General features: G+C 41.8%; 1 protein-coding gene across 1 annotated transcript in view; it reads left to right on the top strand.

Annotated features, from left to right (window-relative positions):
• Nucleotides 1-17929, top strand: part of LOC120055343 (neurocan core protein-like) — a 78390-nt gene that overhangs the window by 21644 nt on the left and 38817 nt on the right. Inside the window, exon 3 of the mRNA XM_039003214.1 lies at nucleotides 12201-12265. Within this exon, the coding sequence (XP_038859142.1) occupies nucleotides 12208-12265 (58 nt within the window). The 5' untranslated portion in view covers nucleotides 12201-12207. The remainder of the gene's footprint in view (nucleotides 1-12200; nucleotides 12266-17929) is intronic.

Below are 17929 nucleotides of genomic sequence, written 5' to 3'. Positions count from 1 at the left end.
TCCGACAGGGCTGGTGGTAGTGTGTGTATTTCTAGTTATCTGTGTGTCCCTCAGAGACAAATGGAGAGCTCTGAGGAGCCTCAGACCGCGGTCGAGGGCTTGATGTGGAGCTCTATAATACATTAATGATGCCAATATGGCAGCCCAGGCCTGTGTATCATGAATCAAGACCGGAGAAGCCATTGTGTTGATTAACTAAAGAGACTTAACAGCCATTGGGTTGGTTAACTAAAGAGACTTAACAGCCATTGTGTTGATTAACTAAAGAGACTTAACAGCCATTGTGTTGATTAACTAAAGAGACTTAACAGCCATTGTGTTGATTAACTAAAGAGACTTAACAGCCATTGGGTCGATTAACTAAAGAGACTTAACAGCCATTGTGTTGATTAACTAAAGAGACTTAACAGCCATTGGGTCGATTAACTAAAGAGACTTAACAGCCATTGTGTTGATTAACTAAAGAGACTTAACAGCCATTGTGTTGATTAACTAAAGAGACTTAACAGCCATTGGGTTGGTTACTAAAGAGACTTAACAGCCATTGGGTCGATTAACTAAAGAGACTTAACAGCCATTGGGTTGGTTAACTAAAGAGACTTAACAGCCATTGTGTTGATTAACTAAAGAGACTTAACAGCCATTGTGTTTATTAACTAAAGAGACTTAACAGCCATTGTGTTGATTAACTAAAGAGACTTAACAGCCATTGGGTCGATTAACTAAAGAGACTTAACAGCCATTGTGTTGATTAACTAAAGAGACTTAACAGCCATTGGGTCGATTAACTAAAGAGACTTAACAGCCATTGTGTTGATTAACTAAAGAGACTTAACAGCCATTGTGTTGATTAACTAAAGAGACTTAACAGCCATTGGGTTGGTTAACTAAAGAGACTTAACAGCCATTGGGTTGGTTACTAAAGAGACTTAACAGCCATTGGGTCGATTAACTAAAGAGACTTAACAGCCATTGTGTTGATTAACTAAAGAGACTTAACAGCCATTGGGTTGGTTACTAAAGAGACTTAACAGCCATTGGGTTGGTTAACTAAAGAGACTTATCAGCCATTGGGTTGGTTACTAAAGAGACTTAACAGCCATTGGGTTGGTTACTAAAGAGACTTAACAGCCATTGGGTTGGTTAACTAAAGAGACTTAACAGCCATTGGGTTGGTTACTAAAGAGACTTAACAGCCATTGGGTTGGTTACTAAAGAGACTTAACAGCCATTGGGTTGGTTAACTAAAGAGACTTATCAGCCATTGGGTTGGTTACTAAAGAGACTTAACAGCCATTGGGTTGGTTACTAAAGAGACTTAACAGCCATTGGGTTGGTTAACTAAAGAGACTTATCAGCCATTGGGTTGGTTACTAAAGAGACTTAACAGCCATTGGGTTGGTTAACTAAAGAGACTTATCAGCCATTGGGTTGGTTACTAAAGAGACTTAACAGCCATTGGGTTGGTTACTAAAGAGACTTAACAGCCATTGGGTTGGTTAACTAAAGAGACTTAACAGCCATTGGGTTGGTTACTAAAGAGACTTAACAGCCATTGGGTTGGTTAACTAAAGAGACTTATCAGCCATTGGGTTGGTTAACTAAACTTATCAGCCATTGGGTCATTTAACTAGAGACTTAACATCCATTGGGTTGATTAACTAAAGAGACTTAACAGCCATTGGGTTGGTTAACTAGACTTAACAGCCATTGGGTCATTTAACTAGAGACTTAACAGCCATTGGGTCATTTAACTAAAGAGACTTATCAGCCATTGGGTTGGTTAACTAGACTTAACAGCCATTGGGTCATTTAACTAGAGACTTAACAGCCATTGGGATGATTAACTAAAGAGACTTAACAGTCATTGGGTTGGTTAACTAAAGAGACTTAACAGCCATTGGGTCGATTAACTAAAGAGACTTAACAGCCATTGGGTTGGTTACTAAAGAGACTTAACAGCCATTGGGTCGATTAACTAAAGAGACTTAACAGCCATTGTGTTGATTAACTAAAGAGACTTAACAGCCATTGGGTTGGTTACTAAAGAGACTTAACAGCCATTGGGTTGGTTAACTAAAGAGACTTAACAGCCATTGGGTTGGTTAACTAAAGAGACTTATCAGCCATTGGGTTGGTTACTAAAGAGACTTAACAGCCATTAGGTTGGTTAACTAAAGAGACTTAACAGCCATTGGGTTGGTTACTAAAGAGACTTAACAGCCATTGTGTTGGTTACTAAAGAGACTTAACAGCCATTGGGTTGGTTAACTAAAGAGACTTATCAGCCATTGGGTTGGTTACTAAAGAGACTTAACAGCCATTGGGTTGGTTACTAAAGAGACTTAACAGCCATTGGGTTGGTTACTAAAGAGACTTAACAGCCATTGGGTTGGTTAACTAAAGAGACTTATCAGCCATTGGGTTGGTTACTAAAGAGACTTAACAGCCATTGGGTTGGTTACTAAAGAGACTTAACAGCCATTGGGTTGGTTACTAAAGAGACTTAACAGCCATTGGGTTGGTTAACTAAAGAGACTTATCAGCCATTGGGTTGGTTACTAAAGAGACTTAACAGCCATTGGGTTGGTTAACTAAAGAGACTTATCAGCCATTGGGTTGGTTACTAAAGAGACTTAACAGCCATTGGGTTGGTTACTAAAGAGACTTAACAGCCATTGGGTTGGTTACTAAAGAGACTTAACAGCCATTGGGTTGGTTAACTAAAGAGACTTAACAGCCATTGGGTTGGTTACTAAAGAGACTTAACAGCCATTGGGTTGGTTAACTAAAGAGACTTATCAGCCATTGGGTTGGTTAACTAAACTTATCAGCCATTGGGTCATTTAACTAGAGACTTAACAGCCATTGGGTTGATTAACTAAAGAGACTTAACAGCCATTGGGTTGGTTAACTAAAGAGACTTAACAGCCATTGGGTCGATTAACTAAAGAGACTTAACAGCCATTGGGTTGGTTACTAAAGAGACTTAACAGCCATTGGGTCGATTAACTAAAGAGACTTAACAGCCATTGTGTTGATTAACTAAAGAGACTTAACAGCCATTGGGTTGGTTACTAAAGAGACTTAACAGCCATTGGGTTGGTTAACTAAAGAGACTTAACAGCCATTGGGTTGGTTAACTAAAGAGACTTATCAGCCATTGGGTTGGTTACTAAAGAGACTTAACAGCCATTAGGTTGGTTAACTAAAGAGACTTAACAGCCATTGGGTTGGTTACTAAAGAGACTTAACAGCCATTGTGTTGGTTACTAAAGAGACTTAACAGCCATTGGGTTGGTTAACTAAAGAGACTTATCAGCCATTGGGTTGGTTACTAAAGAGACTTAACAGCCATTGGGTTGGTTACTAAAGAGACTTAACAGCCATTGGGTTGGTTACTAAAGAGACTTAACAGCCATTGGGTTGGTTAACTAAAGAGACTTATCAGCCATTGGGTTGGTTACTAAAGAGACTTAACAGCCATTGGGTTGGTTACTAAAGAGACTTAACAGCCATTGGGTTGGTTACTAAAGAGACTTAACAGCCATTGGGTTGGTTAACTAAAGAGACTTATCAGCCATTGGGTTGGTTACTAAAGAGACTTAACAGCCATTGGGTTGGTTAACTAAAGAGACTTATCAGCCATTGGGTTGGTTACTAAAGAGACTTAACAGCCATTGGGTTGGTTACTAAAGAGACTTAACAGCCATTGGGTTGGTTACTAAAGAGACTTAACAGCCATTGGGTTGGTTAACTAAAGAGACTTAACAGCCATTGGGTTGGTTACTAAAGAGACTTAACAGCCATTGGGTTGGTTAACTAAAGAGACTTATCAGCCATTGGGTTGGTTAACTAAACTTATCAGCCATTGGGTCATTTAACTAGAGACTTAACAGCCATTGGGTTGATTAACTAAAGAGACTTAACAGCCATTGGGTTGGTTAACTAGACTTAACAGCCATTGGGTCATTTAACTAGAGACTTAACAGCCATTGGGTCATTTAACTAAAGAGACTTATCAGCCATTGGGTTGGTTAACTAGACTTAACAGCCATTGGGTCATTTAACTAGAGACTTAACAGCCATTGGGATGATTAACTAAAGAGACTTAACAGTCATTGGGTTGGTTAACTAAAGAGACTTAACAGCCATTGGGTCGATTAACTAAAGAGACTTAACAGCCATTGGGATGATTAACTAAAGAGACTTAACAGCCATTGTGTTGATTAACTAAAGAGACTTAACAGCCATTGGGTCGATTAACTAAAGAGACTTAACAGCCATTGTGTTGATTAACTAAAGAGACTTAACAGCCATTGGGTTGGTTAACTAAAGAGACTTAACAGCCATTGGGTTGGTTACTAAAGAGACTTAACAGCCATTGGGTTGGTTACTAAAGAGACTTAACAGCCATTGGGTTGGTTACTAAAGAGACTTAACAGCCATTGGGTTGGTTAACTAAAGAGACTTATCAGCCATTGTGTTGGTTAACTAAACTTATCAGCCATTGGGTCATTTAACTAGAGACTTAACTGCCATTGGGTTGATTAACTAAAGAGACTTAACAGCCATTGGGTTGGTTAACTAGACTTAACAGCCATTGGGTCATTTAACTAGAGACTTAACAGCCATTGGGTCATTTAACTAAAGAGACTTATCAGCCATTGGGTTGGTTAACTAGACTTAACAGCCATTGGGTCATTTAACTAGAGACTTAACAGCCATTGGGATGATTAACTAAAGAGACTTAACAGTCATTGGGTTGGTTAACTAAAGAGACTTATCAGCCATTGGGTCGATTAACTAAAGAGACTTAACAGCCATTGGGTTGGTTAACTAAAGAGACTTATCAGCCATTGGGTTGGTTAACTAAAGAGACTTAACAGCCATTGGGTATATTAAATAGAGACTTTTCAGCCATTGGGTTGATTAACTAAAGATTCTTATCAGCCATTGGGTTGGTTAACTAAATAGACTTATCAGCCATTGGGTTGGTTAACTAAAGAGACTTATCAGCCATTGGGTTGGCTAACTAAAGAGACTTAACAGCCATTGGGTTGGTTACTAAAGAGACTTAACATCCATTGGGTTGGTTACTAAAGAGACTTAACAGCCATTGGGTTGGTTAACTAAAGAGACTTAACAGCCATTGGGTTGGTTACTAAAGAGACTTAACAGCCATTGGGTTGGTTAACTAAAGAGACTTAACAGCCATTGGGTTGGTTAACTAAAGAGACTTATCAGCCATTGGGTTGGTTACTAAAGAGACTTAACAGCCATTGGGTTGGTTACAAAAGAGACTTAACAGCCATTGGGTTGGTTACTAAAGAGACTTAACAGCCATTGGGTTGGTTAACTAAAGAGACTTATCAGCCATTGGGTTGGTTACTAAAGAGACTTAACAGCCATTGGGTTGGTTAACTAAAGAGACTTATCAGCCATTGGGTTGGTTACTAAAGAGACTTAACAGCCATTGGGTTGGTTACTAAAGAGACTTAACAGCCATTGGGTTGGTTAACTAAAGAGACTTAACAGCCATTGGGTTGGTTACTAAAGAGACTTAACAGCCATTGGGTTGGTTAACTAAAGAGACTTATCAGCCATTGGGTTGGTTAACTAAACTTATCAGCCATTGGGTCATTTAACAAGAGACTTAACAGCCATTGGGTTGATTAACTAAAGAGACTTAACAGCCATTGGGTTGGTTAACTAGACTTAACAGCCATTGGGTCATTTAACTAGAGACTTAACAGCCATTGGGTCATTTAACTAAAGAGACTTATCAGCCATTGGGTTGGTTAACTAGACTTAACAGCCATTGGGTCATTTAACTAGAGACTTAACAGCCATTGGGATGATTAACTAAAGAGACTTAACAGTCATTGGGTTGGTTAACTAAAGAGACTTAACAGCCATTGGGTCGATTAACTAAAGAGACTTAACAGCCATTGGGATGATTAACTAAAGAGACTTAACAGCCATTGTGTTGATTAACTAAAGAGACTTAACAGCCATTGGGTCGATTAACTAAAGAGACTTAACAGCCATTGTGTTGATTAACTAAAGAGACTTAACAGCCATTGGGTTGGTTAACTAAAGAGACTTAACAGCCATTGGGTTGGTTACTAAAGAGACTTAACAGCCATTGGGTTGGTTACTAAAGAGACTTAACAGCCATTGGGTTGGTTAACTAAAGAGACTTATCAGCCATTGGGTTGGTTAACTAAACTTATCAGCCATTGGGTCATTTAACTAGAGACTTAACTGCCATTGGGTTGATTAACTAAAGAGACTTATCAGCCATTGGGTTGGTTAACTAGACTTAACAGCCATTGGGTCATTTAACTAGAGACTTAACAGCCATTGGGTCATTTAACTAAAGAGACTTATCAGCCATTGGGTTGGTTAACTAGACTTAACAGCCATTGGGTCATTTAACTAGAGACTTAACAGCCATTGGGATGATTAACTAAAGAGACTTAACAGTCATTGGGTTGGTTAACTAAAGAGACTTATCAGCCATTGGGTCGATTAACTAAAGAGACTTAACAGCCATTGGGTTGGTTAACTAAAGAGACTTATCAGCCATTGGGTTGGTTAACTAAAGAGACTTAACAGCCATTGGGTAGATTAAATAGAGACTTTTCAGCCATTGGGTTGATTAACTAAAGATTCTTATCAGCCATTGGGTTGGTTAACTAAAGAGACTTATCAGCCATTGGGTTGGTTAACTAAATAGACTTATCAGCCATTGGGTTGGTTAACTAAAGAGACTTATCAGCCATTGGGTTGGCTAACTAAAGAGACTTAACAGCCATTGGGTTGGTTACTAAAGAGACTTAACATCCATTGGGTTGGTTACTAAAGAGACTTAACAGCCATTGGGTTGGTTAACTAAAGAGACTTAACAGCCATTGGGTTGGTTAACTAAAGAGACTTATCAGCCATTGGGTTGGTTAACTAAAGAGACTTATCAGCCATTGGGTTGGTTACTAAAGAGACTTAACAGCCATTGGGTTGGTTACTAAAGAGACTTAACAGCCATTGGGATGATTAACTAAAGAGACTTAACAGCCATTGTGTTGATTAACTAAAGAGACTTAACAGCCATTGGGTCGATTAACTAAAGAGACTTAACAGCCATTGTGTTGATTAACTAAAGAGACTTAACAGCCATTGGGTTGGTTAACTAAAGAGACTTAACAGCCATTGGGTTGGTTACTAAAGAGACTTAACAGCCATTGGGTTGGTTACTAAAGAGACTTAACAGCCATTGGGTTGGTTAACTAAAGAGACTTATCAGCCATTGGGTTGGTTAACTAAACTTATCAGCCATTGGGTCATTTAACTAGAGACTTAACTGCCATTGGGTTGATTAACTAAAGAGACTTATCAGCCATTGGGTTGGTTAACTAGACTTAACAGCCATTGGGTCATTTAACTAGAGACTTAACAGCCATTGGGTCATTTAACTAAAGAGACTTATCAGCCATTGGGTTGGTTAACTAGACTTAACAGCCATTGGGTCATTTAACTAGAGACTTAACAGCCATTGGGATGATTAACTAAAGAGACTTAACAGTCATTGGGTTGGTTAACTAAAGAGACTTATCAGCCATTGGGTCGATTAACTAAAGAGACTTAACAGCCATTGGGTTGGTTAACTAAAGAGACTGATCAGCCATTGGGTTGGTTAACTAAAGAGACTTAACAGCCATTGGGTAGATTAAATAGAGACTTTTCAGCCATTGGGTTGATTAACTAAAGATTCTTATCAGCCATTGGGTTGGTTAACTAAAGAGACTTATCAGCCATTGGGTTGGTTAACTAAATAGACTTATCAGCCATTGGGTTGGTTAACTAAAGAGACTTATCAGCCATTGGGTTGGCTAACTAAAGAGACTTAACAGCCATTGGGTTGGTTAACTAAAGAGACTTAACAGCCATTGGGTCATTTAACTAAATAGACTTATCAGCCATTGGGTTGCTTAACTAAAGAGACTTATCAGCCATTGGGTTGGTTAACTAAAGAGACTTAACAGCCATTGGGTTGGTTAACTAAAGAGACTTAACAGCCATTGGGTTGGTTAACTAAAGAGACTTAACAGCCATTGGGTTGGTTAACTAAAGAGACTTAACAGCCATTGGGTCATTTAACTAAATAGACTTATCAGCCATTGGGTTGCTTAACTAAATAGACTTATCAGCCATTGGGTTGGTTAACTAAATAGACTTATCAGCCATTGGGTTGGTTAACTAAAGAGACTTATCAGCCATTGGGTTGGTTAACTAAAGAGACTTAACAGCCATTGGGTTGGTTAACTAAAGAGACTTAACAGCCATTGGGTTGGTTAACTAAATAGACTTATCAGCCATTGGGTTGGTTAACTAAATAGACTTATCAGCCATTGGGTTGGTTAACTAAAGAGACTTATCAGCCATTGGGTTGGTTAACTAAAGAGACTTAACAGCCATTGGGTTGGTTAACTAAAGAGCCATTGGGTCGATTAACTAAAGAGACTTAACAGCCATTGTGTTGATTAACTAAAGAGACTTAACAGCCATTGGGTTGGTTAACTAAAGAGACTTAACAGCCATTGGGTCAATTAACTAAAGAGACTTATCAGCCATTGGGTCAATTAACTAAAGATACTTAACAGCCATTGGGTCAATTAACTAAAGAGACTTATCAGCCATTGGGTCAATTAACTAAAGAGACTTATCAGCCATTGGGTCAATTAACTAAAGATACTTAACAGCCATTGGGTCAATTAACTAAAGATACTTAACAGCCATTGGGTTGGTTAACTAAAGAGACTTAACAGCCATTGGGTCAATTAACTAAAGAGACTTATCAGCCATTGGGTCAATTAACTAAAGAGACTTATCAGCCATTGGGTCAATTAACTAAAGATACTTAACAGCCATTGGGTTGGTTAACTAAAGATACTTATCAGCCATTGGGTCAATTAACTAAAGAGACTTATCAGCCATTGGGTCAATTAACTAAAGAGACTTATCAGCCATTGGGTCAATTAACTAAAGATACTTAACAGCCATTGGGTCAATTAACTAAAGAGACTTATCAGCCATTGGGTCAATTAACTAAAGAGACTTATCAGCCATTGGGTCAATTAACTAAAGATACTTAACAGCCATTGGGTCAATTAACTAAAGATACTTAACAGCCATTGGGTCAATTAACTAAAGAGACTTAACAGCCATTGGGTCAATTAACTAAAGATACTTAACAGCCATTGGGTCAATTAACTAAAGATACTTAACAGCCATTGGGTCAATTAACTAAAGAGACTTAACAGCCCTCTGTCACTGCTGACTCTATGTGGGTCTGAGCTGAGTTGGGAGGCCGTGAAAGAAAACAACAACAAAACACACACACACACACACACACACACACACACACACACACACACACACACACACACACACACACACACACACACACACACACACACACACACACACACACACACACACACACACACACACACACACACACACACCTGCTTGTATCTGTGGTAATGAGACCAGGCAGGGGGGAGAGCTCATGCCCACTAGATGTATGCGATCGTGGGGAGTGATTTAGAGGTTTACCCCCTCCTACAACACCCATGGGGTGGAAAGATGGATCGTTCGATTCTGTGTATTCCACCGACTTTTCATTTATCTGGTGGAGCATAGCAGTTTTTCCGTTCAGTTTTTCTATTTAGGTTTGGCAGTGCACAAATGTTGCAAACCTTCAAGGTTGGCAACAGCAGAAAAGCCCCCTGAAAGACTTGGTAGAATTCTTTCAGTCCAGCAGGATGGGGGAATTGGGGCAACGGGTCTAGGTTGGAGGCCCCTTCCTTTTCCTGCTGAAGTCATCATGATAGTGGGTTCAGTGCATTTGCTGTTCTGCACCAATAGACAGCTCAGCTCAGCACAGAGCACGACTGTATCTATCTTCTCCCAGTCCTGTCACAGGGGTGGTTGTCTGCGTGCATCTCAGTCGGTCCCACCGTATGCTCTGTCAGGCCCCTTAGAATGTCTCCTATTCAGCCCATACAATCAGAATGGACACCCCCATTCACAGACACATTCTAGAGCCTCCTTGAGGTCTTTTCTCCGCCTAAGACAACTCTGCATGTGAAATAAATAAAGGAGAGCTAAAAGGAGAGGATGGCGTTAACTACATCCGATGGTTCCTCTGCAACAATAGGTGAGGCTGGTTAGTATACAGCTGGTGCATTCAGGTCCATAGTGTACTGTTGTAAATCCCTTGAATCAAAGGCCTGAATGGGCCGTCTATAGCAGGGAGAGTTGTATGGTTTCCACGGTGATGCCCATAGGCAGGCCCCTACTCTTCTACTCGGTATGCTAGCTGTGACTGCAGTGGCTGTTGGGTCGTAGCCAATCCCACACCCTCTACTGCAGCTCTGTAACCCAGCATAATAATACTAATGTCATACAGCAGATGTGCCCTCATCATGACCCAACCAAACCGCTTTAAAATGTTTGTGGGGCCCACCCGGTGAGCATAACCAATGTGTCTAACCGGGACACAAACTTAATCAGCAATGGTGGGTCCTGAACCCACCACTAGGGAAATTCTGTGTTAGTCTAACTTGAGTGTTCAGCACAGTTGGGTCTCACCAATACTAGTCACCTTCTGCCTAGGGGTCCACAGACCACCTGGGCACTAGTACATAAAGGACAGGAGGGATCGCTTTTTAATGACAGTTAAATGTGGAATGTGTTAACTGTCATACAATACTTTACTATCCATGACGAAATATCTTTGTATCTTTCCCCGCTCAATGGCAGGTCCACTCTGAATGGGTTAGCTAGCCAAACAACCAATGCAGTCAGCTCAGAGCAGCAGAGATTCCTTGGAGATGACTGGCGTTTCCCTGGTAAATGCCAAACAGTCTGAACGTCTCCTGGATGCCACTCCTTAGCACAAATCACTTGATCTTTACCTAACTTGTCTCTACACCCTTTGAATGCCAGACTGATTGTCTTCATCCGATGAACATCTACTCTACACCCTCTGAATTCAGGCTGATTGTATTTTACAGTAGGTGATATACTCTATGTCAGCAATGGGATACAGATGGGTTGAATTCAGGGCTGATGGAATAATACATTATTGTCAATTTGCACATAAATAATCTTTGCATTGTAAAAATCTTCCTATACCCCAAAGATACCAAACTCACATTACATTTGTTGAATACTCCATCCCCCTGAGATATTTCTGTGTTGTCTTCTGTATAGACTCTGAGCTGAGAGGGTTTGGGCTCCCCACCAGGCTCTCTGCCCACTAGCCCCCCTCCCACCAGGCTCTCTGCCCACCAGGCTCTCTGCCCACCAGCCCCCCCCCCCCCCCACCAGGCTCTCTGCCCACCAGGCTCTCTGCCCACCAGGCTCTCTGCCCACCAGGCTCTCTCTCCACCAGGCTCTCTCCCCACCAGGCTCTCTGCCCACCAGGCTCTCTGCCCACCAGGCTCTCTGCCCACCAGGCTCTCTGCCCACCAGGCTCTCTCCCCACCAGGCTCTCTGCCCGGCTCTCTTTCTGCCAGGGGCTCATTACTCATGTGGGTCAGGATTTCCAACATGGCGGAGAGGTCGAAGGTCACCATGTCTACTCACAGTGAAAGCGATCTAGCAGCTCAATAGGGAGCGCTACAAAGACACCCTGCATAATAGAGTCAAAGAATATAGAATAAAGAAAAGTTGGATCTCTCTGCAGCTTTTGGTACAAATACAGCAAAGGAGACATGAATATCACTCAGAACACACCCACAGTGTATGTGCACATAGACATGCACACTCACGTACACATATGAACGTGCACATGCATTGACCTACAGAATGTTCCTACCTGGGGAGAGGTGTAAGAGAGAGAGAGAGAGAGAGAGAGATTGACAGACAGATACTACTATAACTATGCACTTTGAATCTTAATGATCTTTCTCTCTCTCTCCCTCTCTTTCTCTCTCTCTCTCTCTCTCTCTCTCTCTCTCTCTCTCTCTCTCTCTCTCTCTCTCTCTCTCTCTCTCTCTCTCTCTGTCTTTGTCTCTGTCTCTGTCTCTCTCTCTCTGTCTCTCTTTCCCTCTCCCTCTCTCTCTCTCCCCCCCCCCCCCCCCCCCCCCCCCTCTCTCTCTCTCTCTCTCTCTCTTTCTTTGTTTCCGCAGGTCAAGGATGGCGGTGGCTGTGTGTGTAGCTGGTCTGCAGGCTGTCCTGTCTCTGCTGCTGCTTGGTGAGCCATCTAATTTACTACCCTGTCAGTCTGGGACAACATGAGGTACTGCTGGAAATCACAGGCACATTTCAAAAGATAAAAGCAGAACTTGAACCCCACCCCAAGATAATGCATAACCCACGTTTGAGTTAGATCCCAGAATTAAGATCCTACATCTGTAGCTTACAAGTTTCTGATCCATAGTAACACTATATGGAAAAACATTGTTGTCATCCAACAAAAGACTATTGTGATAATCTGAGTGATGTGGCTAACTGAGAGTTAAGAGGCTGTGGATGTTTGCAGAAAGGCTCTGTGGAACTGTACTGGAACGGTTCCAAACCTATTGATGGAACTTTAGTCGACCGTCTGTTCAATTACACTGCATCAAATTAACCTGTGCTGGAACAACAAAGACAGAATGACTCTGTGTAGGTAGTCTATCTAAGCCTGTGGTTAGTGCATGTGATGTTAGAGGGCCCACAAATTGTCAGAATGTGGGACATGCAATCTCCATAGACAAACATTGTCAGTAGAATGACCTTACTGAAGAGCTCAGTGACTTTCAATGTGGCACCGTCATAGGATGCCACGTTTCCAACAAGTCAGTTCGTCAAATTTCTGCCCTGCTAGAGCTGCCCCGGTCAACTGTATGTGCTGTTATTGTGAAGCGTAAACAACGGCTCAGCCACCAAGTGGTAGGCCACACAAGCTGACAGAATGGGAACGCCGAGTGCTGAAGTATGCGTAGCGCATAAAAATCGTCTGTCCTCGGTTGCAACACTCGTTACCAAGTTCCAAACTGCCTCCGGAAGCAACGTCAGCACAATAACTGTTCGTTGGGAGCTTCATGAAATGGGTTTCCATGGCAACGCAGCCACACACAAGCCTAAGATCACCATGACAATGCCAAGCGTCGGCTGGTGTGGTGTAAATCTTGCCTCCATTGGACTCTGGAGCAGTGGAAATACATTCTCTGGAGTGATGAATCACGCTTCTCCACTGGCAGTCCGACGGACGAATCTAAGCTTGATGGATGCCAGGAGAACTCTACCTGCCCCAATGCATAGTGCCGACTGTAAAGTTGGTGGTGGAGGATCTCTGTTCTGGGGCCCCTTAATTCCTGTAAAGAAAAATCTTAACACTACAGAATACAATGACATTCTAAAAAAAAATCTGTTTCCAACATTGTGGCAACAGTTTGGGGAAGGCCCTTTCCTGTTTCAGCATGACAATGCTCAAAGCGAGGTCCATACCGGAATGGTTTGTCGAGATCTGTGTGGAAGAACTTGACTGGCCTGCACAGAGCCCTGACCTCAACCCCTTCGAACACCTTTGGGATGAATTGGAACACCAACTGAGAGCCAGGCCTAATCGCCCAACATCAGTGCCCGATCTCACGAATGCTCTTGTGGCTGAATGGAAGCATGTCCCCGCAGCAATGTTCCAACATCTAGTGAAAAGCATTCCCTGAAGAGTGGAGGCTGTTATAGCAGCAAAGGGGGGACCAACTCCATATTAATGCCCATGATTTTGGAATGAGATGTTCGACGAGCTGGTGTCCACATACTTTTGGTCATATAGTGTATATACAGTACCAGTCAAAAGTTTGGACACACCTTCTCATTCAAGTTAAAAAAAAAACTATATTCTACATTGCAGAATAATAGTGAAGACATCAAATCTATGAAATAATGCATATGGAATCATGTAGTAACCAAAAAAGTGTTAAACAAATCAAAATATATTTTATATTTTAGATTCTTCAAAGTAGCCACCCTTTCTTTGCCTTGATGACAGCTTTGCACACTCTTGGCATTCTCTAAACCAGCTTCACCTGGAATGCTTTTCCAACAGACTTGAAGGAGTTCCCACATATGCTAGCACTTGTTGGTTGCTTTTCCTTCACTCTGTGGTCCAACTTATCCCAAACCATCTCAATTGGTCTGGTGATTGTGGAGCCCAGGTAATCTGACACAGCACTCCATCACTCTCCTTCTTCGTCAAATAGCCCTTACGCAGCCTGGAGGTGTATTGGGTCATTGTACTGTTGAAAAACAAATGATAGTCCCACTAAGCACATTTCTGCAGAATGCTGTGGTAGCCATACTGGTTAAGTGTGCCTTGAAATCTAAATAAATCACAGACAGTGTCACCAGAAAAGCACCATCACACCTCCTCCTCCATGCTTCACGGTGGGAACCACACATGCGGAGATCATCTGTTCACCTACTCTGCATTTCACAAAGACACGGCGGTTGGAACGAAAAATCTCAAATTTGGACTCATCAGACCAAAGGACAGATTTACACCGGTCTAATGTCCATTGCTTCTGTTTTCTTATTGGTGTCCTTTAGTAGTGGTTTCTTTGCAGCAATTCGACCATGAAGGCCTGATTCACTCAGTCTCCTCTGAACAGTGTTGTGGAATATTCTAATCAAGTGAGAGAGACTTTGTCATTTCTTCAAACAATCATATTTATTCAATATCAATTCATTATTGCAATACTGAGACTAGTCAACCCCACAGTCTTGACTGTTGGGCCGAGTAGCCTAACCTTTACCCAAATGCAGAGTTCTTTATATAACTGACACTAAGAATGCTTAGTCATGGTTGGTTCCACCCCTCCCATGCAGATTTGGGCATCATAAGCCACTCTGGGTTCATCCTATTGTTATCTGCACTGGGGGGTGTTGTCTTAACCCCACCCTGGCTTAGTTTCCCATATGCAAGGATGATTTTGAGACAATGAGGGATTGTTATAAACTCTTCCAGGCTCTCTCTATCTTGGTTACACCCACCACATCTTGTCTATGTAATGCATTCTTTAACTCATTTGTCAGCTCAAGCAATCTCTGGTGACCATACGCCCAGATTAACTGCAGGGAACTAGAGTGGAGACCATAAAAAAACAAACACTAGTAGGACATAAATATCTTACTATTAGTTTAATATTAATTGTTAACCAAGACGTAAAATATATAGTGAAAACAATAGTGGTCCTAAAACGGAACCTTGAGGAACACCGAAATGTACAGTTGATTTGTCAGAGGACAAACCATTCACAGAGACAAACTGATATCTTTCCGACAGATAAGATCTAAACCAGGCCAGAACTTGTCCGTGTAGACCAATTTGGGTTTCCAATCTCTCCAAAAGAATGTGGTGATTGATGGTATCAAAAGCAGCACTAAGGTCTAGGAGCACGAGGACAGATGCAGAGCCTCGGTCATCAAGGCAAAGGGTGGCTTGGCATAGAAAATATGTTTTGATTTGTTACTACATGATTTGTTACTACACACTTTTTTGGTTACTACATGATTCCATTTGTGTTATTTCATAGTTTTGATGTCTTCACTATTATTCTACAATGTAGAAAAAAAGAAAGAAAGACCCTTGAATGAGTATGTGTCCAAACTTTTGACTGCTATTGTGTATATATACTGTATATGCATATATATATATGTGTGTGTGTGTGTGCGCATGTGTGTGCACACCACAGGAGGTTGGTGGCACCTTAATTGGGAGAACGGGCTCATGGTAATGACTGGAGCGGAATAGCTGGAATGGTATCAAATACATCAAACATGTGTTTGATACCATTCCTTTTGCTCTGTTCCAGCCATTATTTTGAACCTACACACATACACACCACACACCACTACCTATCTGGCCAGCTATCCTCCAGCTGCTGTTGCCATGGATATCCCAGCCGATAGATTGATGGCTGCAGGTGCTGGGAGAGAATGCCCTGAGGCCTGAGAATCTGCTGGGCTTTGCTGTATGATGATTGTGTTTGTGTGTGAAGTGTGTGTGTGTGTGTGTGTGTGTGTGTGTGTGTGTGTGTGTGTGTGTGTGTGTGTGTGTGTGTGTGTGTGTGTGTGTGTGTGTTTACCTGTCTGTGTGCATCTATAAAATCAATCTTGTAGGCATTAAACTGACTTGAAACAGAGGGACCATCTCATTGGACTAGCCCATCATACCTGAAGACAGCTGTGCAGTAGCAGAACAGGCATGACTGGATAATGTGCTTCTCTCTCAGATCAGCGGCAGGGTTCCTGTATGTCAGTGCTACACTCCATGAAGCTTATCAACAGTGAGTAATAGGCAGGGACAAGAATGAGGCAAACGAGAGAACAGCCTTGAAGGACACTTAGTAAGACTAGCAATTTATGTCGATATATATAGTTTGCCCCTCAGACAAGAATACCGTAAACCGCCCTCTGTTAACGACAGTAAGAGTCGTCCATGTCATCTCCATCCTCGTTTCCCTTTTAAGAACTCTCCCTCTTTTTCCCCTCTTTTCTTTTGTTTTTGCTGTCATTTCCATACTTCTCGTGTTTTTTTTTCATTCACAGAGGTTACCTCAATCAATCAAATGTATTTATAAAGCCCCTTTTACACTTCAGCAGATGTCACAAAGTGCTTAAACAGAAACCCAGCCTAAAACCCTAAACAGCATGCAATGCAGATGTAGAAGCACAGCGGCTAGGAAAAACGAAAATACATATCTCTTTCTTTGTCAGTCTGTTCTCTCCTTCTCTCTCTCTCTCCCTCACTCTTCTTCTCTCTCTCTCTCCCTCACTCTTCTTCTCTCTCTCTGTCCCCCCCTCTCTCCATACCAAACAGTGTTTGTGATTACGTCTGGTTTGGGTTGAAGGGGCATCATGCTTTTAGAACACAGACATGGGGATTCTCTCTAGGGGGGTTCCGCTTGTGAAAACATTCCAATCTAAATGGAGATGGGAGATATCTTCTGGGGATTCCACCCACCATCCCTCCCAACCATGCAGCTTAAACACATTATTCCAACACCGGGCAAAATAAACCTTTGTTTTTTCATACAGTGTTTTCCCATTTAGGCCCACATTTGTTTTAAATATCTACAAAACGGATGTGTTTGAGAAAGGAGGTGGAATTGAAAGGCAACACAAAAGGATGTGCAAAAATCTGAAGAAAAATCCCAAAACAAATTGGAGTTTAGTTGACCGAGGGATCTTGAGACTGTTCTGGTCGATATGCTGCATGTTTATCTTAGTGTTACAGATGAGCAGACTTAAGTCACAGCCATACCGGATAACTACCATGGTATTTGTAGATGTCTTGTGTTGAGACTGATGGCAAACACCCATGTTAAGGTATCACTTTTTACAATGTCAAATTAAAATATTTTAGGTACAGTAGTACTATTTTCTCCAAAACATGAGCATGTAGAGTGAGTAAGGGGGGCCTTCAGAGAAATAATTTCAGAATCAAAAAACACCCTTAAAATATAATAGTTTTTGTTAGAAGGTAGGAACTGTATGTCTACCAGATGGTGATGATTTAAGGGGGAAGTCAGAAAGATGAGTGGGGTGGAGGGGAGGGGGGAGGGGTTGTTAGGTAGTCTTTACCGGTATTCATGTTTCCATGGTTACCCTGAGGCTGTATCTCACGGCAACTGGACTGAGTGAATTACTGATACCTATCTGCAGAGCGATGAACCCTGACGCTTTGCGCGACAACACCGTCCACGACCCTTTTACATCCGATCAAAAAGAGAGGAACGGACAGTGGGGGATAGAGATAGGCGACTGTAGCGGCAGAGAGAGGAGAGAAAGCAGGGGGATAGAAACAGAGAGATGGTGATACAAAAAGAGGGAGTGGGCGAGAGAAAGAGAGAGAGAGAGAGTGACTGGAGAG

This window comes from Salvelinus namaycush, chromosome 11, assembly GCF_016432855.1.
Source record: "Salvelinus namaycush isolate Seneca chromosome 11, SaNama_1.0, whole genome shotgun sequence".
Classification (NCBI taxonomy): domain Eukaryota; kingdom Metazoa; phylum Chordata; class Actinopteri; order Salmoniformes; family Salmonidae; genus Salvelinus; species Salvelinus namaycush.
Note: the sequence above shows the minus strand (reverse complement) of the source record. Positions and strands in the feature narration are given on the sequence as shown.